General features: G+C 39.3%; 1 protein-coding gene and 1 pseudogene across 1 annotated transcript; both read left to right on the top strand.

The window, feature by feature from the left end:
- The first annotated feature begins 257 nt into the window (after positions 1 to 257).
- LOC141679446 (BTB/POZ domain-containing protein POB1-like) lies at positions 258 to 7713 on the top strand (annotated as a pseudogene).
- Positions 7714 to 9909: 2196 nt separating this feature from the next.
- Positions 9910 to 10773, top strand: LOC141679445 (uncharacterized). Its single transcript, XM_074485948.1, has one exon. The coding sequence runs from the start codon at positions 9910 to 9912 to the stop codon at positions 10771 to 10773; it is 864 nt and encodes a 287-aa protein (XP_074342049.1).
- Positions 10774 to 10812: the final 39 nt, after the last annotated feature.

Here is a 10812-nt window from a genome sequence, read left to right as displayed (position 1 = left end):
AGTGTCCAACATAGTACAATAATTTATAAAATTATTATTAGACAGAAACAGAATACTTGTCGTAACATAGTACAAGAATTTATAAAATTATTATTAGGCATTTTCCCTTGCTCAACGGTAGCAAGTCACAGCCCATATCTTTTTTATAATGTCACTATGTTAGTTTTCCCTTTAATTTTGTTGGTTGAGACTTGAGAGATGACAAGCTTATCTGTTGTCTTATTTTTTATTACCTTGAAACAGAGGAAGCAGCCGTGATGGACCTTCTGAATTTTATGTACAAAAACACTTTGCCTCCTGCCATGTCTAATTGCTTGCTGGCTATCCTGATGTCCGCACATGAGTTTGAGGTTGCTTCATGTATGAGTTTGATGTCCGCACATGTTAGCTTTGTAACATTTTTTCTTGCTGGTTGAATTAGTCTTAGCTATAGATTTTATGCTAATGAATCACTAAAAAATTGTATTATGCTTGCTAGCACACATATGTGTGCCAAGATAACTCATTGATGTATATGTTTTTTCCTCACATCTGTGTGGCCGTGTGCCAAGATAACTCCTCATTTTGTCCTTCCTTGCTTGCTCATCCAAATTGTTCACTGTATCAAGATGACACTGGATATTGTTGTTTCTCTGCATTTGAACTGATAATTTGTGAAATATTCACCAGATTCCAAAACCAGGTGTTAAACTTGCCTTTGGCTCGAATAGAGGCCATCTTGTCCAGTGATGATATTCAGGTAACTTCAGAAGATGTTCTTTACGATCTTGTGATGAGGTGGTCTGAAATCCACTACCCACAATTGGAGAAAAGAAGGGAAGTACTGGAGACACGCCTCTGTCACCTCATTCGTTTCCCATTCATGAGTAGCCAAAAATTAAAAGAAGTTACAACATGCACCAATTTCATGTGAATATAATCTGCGATTAATACATATAAATCAAATAAGTGTGTGCGTGAGTAAACGAAATCAAACAGAGAAAGGAAGAATATAACCAAATGGAAATCCTCGAGTCCAGTTGAAACTGTCTCCTTAAAGCTATTTCGCCTCTCACCGTATGTGCGAGTCGATAGCCTCCCAGGATAAAACGAGATACCAGTATAATCGATAGATCGAATATACTCTCAGCGAACTTGAACTAAGCCCGAGAACTATCACCGGAGTATTGGAAAATTTAAGACTAAAGAAACCGAGAATGAAAGAGAGGACTCTTATTCCCTTGACTTAATAAAACTGATGCCCTAAGACTCTATTTATAAAGAGAGGCTTGAAAGGACTTGTTTTTCTTTTCGATGTGGTACATGATATTTATAAGAAAAACTAAGGAATAGGTTTGTGCTACTCTCGATGTGGTACAAAACCACTTTTCATATTAAAAGGTAAAACTTTGGAACATCATTTCTCATTCACCTTTTACTCATTTTGAGCATGTAAATATGCGTTGGAATCCCCTCGAAGAGGAGAATACGTTCCAATAAATACACACCACTAACACATAATATGTCTCACTCATATAGAGTCTCAAAATGATTCACAACTTAGTCTAAAATACTAAGTTTGTCCAACAATCCCCCACAAATGAGATTGATGGTCCAGTAGCACGTACCACATAGACAGACAGACGCGGAGCTTGACTTGGTGATAGTTTCGGCGGTCAAATATAGCATACGATAGGTAGACAATGCTCCTTGAACCTTCGCTCGAATAAGTATATCGACTTTACTGGTAGACAGTATGACGCGATGTCCTTGAACTGTTCGACCGTTTGTGTAAACGATGACATACTCATCACTATTTTTCCTGACTCATTCAGTTCTCATGATTATGTCCATTTTGGCCATGGAACATCGTCTTGGTTCTGCAGGAGTTTTTAAAGAATTGTGCCTCACAATTCTCCTTTGAAGCGGCCCCACTTCTCTCCCACATAGGTGATCTTTATCTTATAGAGTAACCCGCGTTTACTCAACTGAATTCCATGCGTTCACTCCTGAACTCCATGTATTCATCAAAGATCATTAAAAGCTCAAAGCTTAACCTCTTACCTTACGGGTCTCACTGTTTCCTCATCATAGGAACAGACCAGGGGTTACCCCACGGTGATTTGGTCATCATGATTTAGTTGTCCCATTGAACCAAGTTCTTGGGATCTCCAGTCAGCAATGGTTGGGTGTCCACCATGATGCCGTTAAGCAATAGGCTTAAGGCCCATCCCTCTCGATGATTTCTCAACCACTTCTTTTGATAACCCTTTGGTTAGTGGATCCGCGATATTATCTTTTGACGGTATATAGTCAATAGTGATAATTCCGGTTGAGATCAATTGTCTAATGGAACTGTGTCATCGTCGTATATGACGAGATTTTCCATTATACATCGTGCTCTGCGCTCTGCCAATAGCGGATTGACTATCACAATGAATCCCTATTGCAGTTTCAGGCTTTGGCCATCTTGGAATATCCTCCAGAAACTGACGTAGATATTCAGCCTCTTCGGCGCATTTATCTAGTGCCACAAACTCAGCTTCCATCGTGGAATGAGTTATCACCGTTTGTTTTGAGGATTTCCATGATATTACCGCTCCAGCTAATGTAAACACATAGCCGCTCGTAGACTTAAGTGCTTTCTTGCTAGATATCCAATTTGCGTTAGTATATCCTTCTAATACTGTTGGGTATCTGCCATAGTGCAGTCCATAGTCTCGAGTTCCCCTCAAGTACCTTAGTACCCTTATGATCGCTTTCTAGTGATCAGCTCCTGGATTACTCGTAAACCTACTCAACTTGCTAATTGAGTATGCAATGTCTGGTCTTGTACAGCTCATAAGGTACATCAGACTACCAATTATCCTCGAGTATTCCAATTGGGAAACAGCTACACCTTTGTTCTTGGATAGGTGCAAAGTCATATCCACAGGTGTCCTAGCTTTCTCAAAGTCATCCTTAAGAAACTTCTCAAGGATCTTGTCAATATAATGTGGTTGACTTAATGCGAGACCCTCTGATGTTCTAGAAATTTGAATTCCCAGAATTACATTTGCTAGTCCCATGTCTTTCATGTCGAATCTTGATTTCAACATGTCCTTGGTAGATTTGATCACTTTATCATTACTTCCGGCAATAAGTAGATCATCTACATATAGCGACATCATGACATAGCCACTCTCGTTATCCTTGTAATAGGCACAGCTATCACATTCATTGATTTTAAAGCCATTAGCCAGCACGACCTCGTCAAATTTTTCATGTCATTTCATAGGCGCTTGCTTCAAACCATACAATGATTTCACCAATCTACAAACTTTCCTTTCTTGTCCTGGGACAACAAACCCTTCGGGTTGTTCCATATAGATTTTCTCATCTATGTCCCCATTTAGGAAGGCTGTTTTCACATCCAGTTGATGTACAGTTAGATTACGCATTGCAGCAATAGCAAACATCATCCTTATGGATGTTATTCTCGTTACAGGAGAATATGTATCAAAATAATCAAGGCCTTTTAGTTTCTTGTATCCTTTAATCACAAGTCTGGCCTTATACTTATCAATAGTGCCATCAGTTTTCAACTTCTTCTTGAAAACCCACTTGCTACCTAATGGTTTGCAACCAGTTGGCAAGTCCACTAGTTCCCAAGTATGATTCTGCATAATTGAATCAACTTCATTCTTGATGGCCTCTTTCCACATAGGTCCATCAGGTGAGGTAACCGCCTCCTTATAGGTTTTTGGGTCACCTTCTTCGAGCAAATAGGTCATAAAATCAGACCCATAGGATTTCTCCGTTCGTTGTTTTTTGCTCCTTCTCACTACCCCACATTTTCGTCTTCACTTTCGTCACTCTCATTATCGTCATCTACAGACTCATGAGATCGTTTAGACGTCGTAGGTTGTTGGTTTCCTGGATTACAGGGAAACATCGTCTCAAAGAATGAGGCATTCCTTGATTCCATAATGGTATTCTTTTGAATATCAGGAATCTTGGATTCATGAACAAGAAACCGATATGCAGTACTATGTGGAGGATATCCGATGAAAATACAATCCACAGTCTTAGGACCTATCTTCACCTTCTTCGGTGTAGGGATCGGTACCTTTGCAAGGCACCCCCACACTTTCAGGTGTTGGTAACTTGGTTTCTTTTTCTTCCACATTTCATAAGGACTTACATCCTTATTCTTGCGCATCGTAATATTTAAAATATTATTTGCGCTTAAGATGGCTTCTCCCCACATCGATTGTGGAAGCCCAGAGCTTAACAACATCGCATTCATCATTTCTTTCAGAGTGCGATTCTTCCTTTCAGCCACACCATTTGACTGAGGGGAGTATGGTGCAGTGACCTCATGGATTATACCATGTTGTGAACAGAATTCTCCAAATGGTTCAACATATTCACCTCCACGATCACTTCGTATCGTTTTGATTTTCTCAGTCTGTTGTGTCTCAACTTCTTCCTTATAGATTTTAAATTTATCTATAGCTTCGTCTTTGCTTTTCAACAAATATACATAGCAGTATTTTGTACAATCATCAATGAATGTAATAAAATACTTGTTTCCTCCTCTTGTTGGAGCGAATTTTAAATCACATATGTCGTTATGTATTAGGTCTAGCACTTTGGTGTTCCTTTCCACACGTTTAAATGATGATCTCGTTAATTTTGCCTCAACGCAAGTCTCACACTTATGTTTTGAATCGATAGTAAGTTTAGGTATGTATTCTTTTGCACTTAAACGTCGTAAAGTGTCATAATTTACATGTCATAATCTAGCATGCCATAAATTAGGAGACTCAAGAAAGTAAGCAGAAGAATTCTTCATTTCATTATCGTCCTTAACGGTCATTACATTGAGCTTAAAAAGCCCATCATTTAAATAACCCTTGCCTACAAACATACCACTCTTAGACAAAATTACTTTATCTGACTCTATTACAATGCGAAAGCCATGCTTACTCAACAGAGAACCAGACACAAGGTTCTTGCGAATATCAGGCACATAAAGTACATTCTTCAAAGTCAGATTCTTCCCAGAGGTCATCTTCAGGATCACCGTGCCTTCACCCCCAATGGTAGAAGTTGCTGAATTCCCCATGTAGAGCTTCTCACCAGCATCAGAAGCTTTGAGGCTAGAGAAAATCGCCTTGTCTGAGCAAACATGCCCAGTAGCACCAGTATCAATCCACCATTCACGTGGATTAGAACCGACCAGGTTCACTTCAGAGACCGTAGCACAGAGGTCTATATCACTCATATCCTTGGAGATATTCTCTACCATGTTTGCTTCTTTCTTCTTGTTGGGCTTCTTGGGCTTCTTGCAGTCAGAAGACCTATGACCAAATTTATCACAGCTGTAGCACTTCCCCTGAAATTTCGACTTCGAAATCCCTCCTTTGGGTGCCAGCTTTGCCCCTTTACTAGAATTAGTCTTCTTGGGCTTGGAGCTTTGAGCGTGTTCCACCATGTTTGCTTTTTCAGTGGCAACATTAACTTTCTTCTCGGACCCTCTGTTGTCTTCTTCAATACGAAGTCTAACAATAAGATCCTCCATAGACATCTCCTTTCGCTTGTGCTTAAGGTAGTTCTTGAAATCTTTCCATCCAGGTGGAAGCTTTTCAATAACATCAGCAACTTGGAAAGACTCACTTATGACCATTCCCTCAGCATGAATGTCATGAATGATCACCTGCAGTTCCTGCACCTAACTGACCACAGTCTTAGAGTATGCCATCTTATAATCAAGAAAGCGGCCAACAATCCACTTCTTTGCCCCAGCGTCCTCGGTTTTATACTTATGGTCAAGTGACTCCCATAAGACCTTAGCTGTTGGCTTCGCGCTGTATACGTTATACAACGAGTCAGACAAACAATTTAACACATAGTTCCGACAGATGTAGTCGGAGTGCTTCCAAGCATCAGCAGCATACACAGTCTGCATGTTACTCTCAGCGGTGAGCAACGGTGGTTCTTCCTTAAGGAAGCGATCCACATGCAACGTGGTCAGATAAAAGTGCATCTTTTGTTGCCAACGTTTGAAGTTCGTTCCATTGAACTTCTCAGGTTTTTCAGCATGTGCAGCAGGCACAGTTGGCATAACAGGTGCAGTAGGCACCACAGGTGGAACAGATGGTACGTGCGTCTGTACTACAGGTGTATGCACACCAGTAGGCACCGCATGTATGATCGGAGGAGTGAATCCTGCCGATATATGTCCAAGAGGAACACTAAACTGTCCAATGACAGTGTGTCCCACAGGCGTTTGACCCCCATCAGATCGTACGATCCGTGCGTTAGGGTTAATCGGCTGCTGGTGAACCCCATCAGATCCAGTGATCTGTGCATTGGGATCAGCCGTCATGTTCATCGAATCGTTCACAGTTTGGTTCTCCATCGATCTGTTACTCAACAAAACAAGCAGATACAGATGTATCAGTCACAGATGTATATAAAATAAATAGCTTTAAGATTGTGAATACAATATGCGATTAATACATATAAATCAAATAAGTGTGTGCGTGAGTAAACGAAATCAAACAGAGAAAGGAAGAATATAACCAAATGGAAATTCTCGAGTCCAGTTGAAACTGTCTCCTTAAAGCTATTTCGCCTCTCACCGTATGTGCGAGTCGATAGCCTCCCAGGATAAAACGAGATACCAGTATAATCGATAGATCGAATATACTCTCAGCGAACTTGAACTAAGCCCGAGAACTATCACCGGAGTATTGGAAAATTTAAGACTAAAGAAACCGAGAATGAAAGAGAGGACTCTTATTCCCTTGACTTAATAAAACTGATGCCCTAAGACTCTATTTATAAAGACAGGCTTGAAAGGACTTGTTTTTCTTTTCGATGTGGTACATGGTATTTATAAGAAAAACTAAGGAATAGGTTTGTGCTACTCTCGATGTGGTACAAAACCACTTTTCATATTAAAAGGTAAAACTTTGGAACATCAGTTCTCATTCACCTTTTACTCATTTTGAGCGTGTAAATATGCGTTGGAATCCCCTCGAAGAGGAGAATACGTTCCAATAAATATACACCACTAACACATAATGTGTCTCACTCATATAGAGTCTCAAAATGATTCACAACTTAGTCTAAAATACTAAGTTTGTCCAACATTTCAGTCCTCAAGTTGCATTCAAAATTGTTCTTGAGGCCTTACTTTTCAAAACCGAGACACCATACAGACAGCACCAACTTGCTTCGGGCAGACGACTTGCAGGTGAGACCATTGTCAACAATGATCAACATTTTGTGCAAAGGGCATGCATGTTGTCAATAAAAGCAGTTGAACTTGATGTTCCCTGTCACCATTGTGTTGCGTATATTGATCTAAAGCGGGAGGACTGCGCGCGTCTATATCCTGCTGGTTGGAGTTGCTCAGAAGCTTTTCATCTTGGCGCACACAGTTTTTTGCTATATGCTTACTGCAAAGTGGACCAGAAAAATGCTTCAGAATGCTTTGGGCTCTTCTTGGGAACACAAGGAAAAGGATCCGAGAGTTTTGCAGTTGACTACGAATTTGCAGCTTGGTCGAAGGAAGAAGAGGAATACAAGACAAAGCATAAGGGTAGCTACACTTTCACAGCAGGAAAATTAATTGGACTGAGAAATCTATTTGACATACCCTGGGCCGCGTTCATATGTAATGACAGTCCCTACTTTATCAACGACAAATAACACCTTAAGGCTATGGTTACCATCAAGTAATTAATGTTATAAATCTTCTATTGTTTGATGCATTTACAATGTAAGAACCTGAAGCATATTGTTTGACATGGAATATAATGTATATGTAATTAAGTAGTAATATTGTAGTTTTAATTTTTTCAATCCACTTCCTTGATTTAAATATTTTATAGCATGTTAATCAATAACTGAAAACATATATTACATATTAAGACTTAACAAAAAAATATGATTAAAAAGATTGTATTGCAGAATATATACTTTTTTAAAAATTAGATTTTCTGCGGGGAATACTTTTGAAGAAGGAGACTACAACTTTGTTGAGCTGAAGCAGAGTACAACTACAAGTACTTTACTAAGCCAGTCTTCTGTTTTAGTTCCCAAACTAGTGATTAGTATGTTGAGAGGAAGACTAACCACAAACTAAAACAAACAGTATCCAAATATTCAACTCAAATAAAGTTGTGTTTGGATTAACTTCTAAGCCAAGTAACGGGTCTTTGAATAATTTACAAAGACAAATGAGGTTTGAAGTCTGCACTTGTAACTATGGCTTCGCGTTCAACAACCCAAAATTCTCTGATCGGATTTTGTCCACTGTAATTATACCTGACCCGGTGGAAACCAACGACAGTGGTACTTTCAGTTTGTTCGTTTTTGATAAGTTTCTTTTGTTGTCAACTTCATGTTAAAGTTTTAGTAGACTGTGTGTTAAAGATTGTTCAACTTCATTATGATTTTTTTTTAGGTTCAACTAGTATTGTACATATATCACTCATTAAGTGGAGTTGTAAAAATTTTATCGGGCGGACATAATGGATACAAAACCATTGTCAACACAGATCACCGATTTGTGGAACGGGCTTACAGGCATCGGCCATTCAAAGTGGTTGAACTGTTACTTCCTCATCATTACTGTGCTGTATAGCTGGATCTAAAGCGGGAGGAGTGTGCAGGTTTACTACCTGCTGGGATGATTTTCTCAGAACCGTTTCATCTTGGCGGACAGGGATTTTTTCTGTCGGCTAACTGCAACATGGACCGGAGAAATCAACAACGTTTAGGGCTCTACTTAGGAATGCTTGAAAAAGGGTATGCAAGCTTTGCAGTCTACTATGAAATTTCATTTTGGTCGAAAGAAGAAGGGAATTACAAGGCAAAACAAAAAAAGAGTAGCTACACATTCACATGTGGGAAGTCTAAGGGATTTAGTAATCTGTTTGACACAACATGGGCTGCATTCATAGCTGATGATAGTCCCCCCCTACTTCATCAATGGCATATTGCACCTTAGGGCCGTAGTTACCGCCAAGTGATAAATCTTTTAAATTATTACTGTTCTATGAATTTACATTTTCAAGCATAAACATGTAGTCTTGAAATTTATCTAGTAGTGGCACAAATTTCTCCGTGTCATTAAGAATTAAGATCCTCAAATTTTCATGTTTTATTGCATAAATTGCTGGTGTCCTGTTCATGTCAGGTTTACAGGTTTCTCTTATGTAGCTCTTGCCTTCTTTGCAGCAAAGTAAATTTATTTTTTCCTTGACCGCGGCGACCAGAAGAAAGTGGAAACAGAAATTGCTATATCACGAGTCATATGCTGATCATCTTGATCCTCTTTGAGGGTTTTGGTTACTCATGTTTTGTGGAATGTCTGTGGTGTTTGCACGAAAGGTACTAAAATAAGCACAAATTTGGTCCCTTTTTTGTGCCTAGTTTCCAAACAAATCCGAGCCCTTGGTAGTAATTTCAAACAAATGGTCATCCAAATGCCCAGCATTCTTGGAGACCGTAATTTGAAAAGATAATTTAGATGATAAATGTGAAAAGAATCCGGTAGTTTACTGAAACATAATGATAAAGGCAAATGGGCAAGAAGACACACACTGGTCATCATCACCATTTAGTATTCTACTCTTTGTTAACCCCCCAGTCCCACTAAACCACTTGTAGATTTCCGCATTCCATGGAGCAGACAAGATCTGATAGATGTTAGTCTTTTTTTACTTTCCACTAGGACCCAGTTTCAGGAATATTTGGAACTGGGTAATATAATTCTTCCTTTTCTTAGGATTCCCACAAGAAAATCTAAGAACCCTAACCCCACTCCAAACTCCATATGATTCTGAAGAATATTAAAGTACCTAAAACCCAGTTCAAATTGTCATCCTTTTTCGAGATAACCAAATTTAATCCCTGCACCAACATATCGATATGATTACCGGGCTGCTTGTTTTTCTAGCATTCTGTGGTTTTGTCGATGCAGCCAGTGGCAGTAATGCAACGTCAAGTGAATCACTGGATGTAGTTCTCCACAAACATGCTTTTGGAGCTCTGGTTCATCATCGTCCACTTACTGGTGCATTATACATGGCTCCTCTTCCTTCTAATCTCGCTGGCATGCAAGTAGCAGTTTTGCAACTGCGGAGCAAGACCTTGTGGAGAAAAGGTGCAAACTTTAGCAATTTTCAGATCCCTCCTAGAACTCTGTCAGTGCCTTATGTAAGGAGAGTTCTGCTAGTTTATCAAGATTTAGGGAACCAGTCTTCTCGTTACTACAACATAACAGGTTACTCGCTTGTTTCTTCTGTTGTTGGTTTCATGGTTTATGATGCATCAAATTTCACCATAAACAACACAACAAAGCTTGATCTTAGCACTTCTGGAACGCGTATATCAGTACAATTCCCAAACTTAACATTTGGAAGTAATAATCCTAAAACAAGCTGTGCAATATTTGGTGCAGACGGGATAGTTTCCATCAGTGGGAGAAGCTTTGACAATTTCTGTTACACTAGTAAAGCAGGTCATTTCTCGATAGTTGCCCCGTTACAGAGGAATGAAAAGACAAGGAAGATTTGGGTGATCGGTACAGTGATAGGATTCTTTACATTGGTATCTGGTAGTTTTCTTGGAGTGGTATGTGTGAAGATGTTTAAGTTGAAAAAAACACATGAAATGGAAAAAGCAGCTTCTGAAGGTGTGAATCTTGACACAATTTGGATTCACAATAGCAAGATGCCATGTGCAATTGTAACTAGAACCCATCCCAACCTTGAAAATACAGATTTTCCTTAACTAATTCTTTTATCCATCATCTTTTTATTTTTTGTGTAG

Source organism: Apium graveolens, chromosome 8, assembly GCF_009905375.1.
Source record: "Apium graveolens cultivar Ventura chromosome 8, ASM990537v1, whole genome shotgun sequence".
NCBI classification, from domain to species: domain Eukaryota; kingdom Viridiplantae; phylum Streptophyta; class Magnoliopsida; order Apiales; family Apiaceae; genus Apium; species Apium graveolens.
The sequence above is the reverse complement of the archived record's forward strand: the minus strand, read 5'-3'. Positions and strand labels throughout refer to the sequence as shown.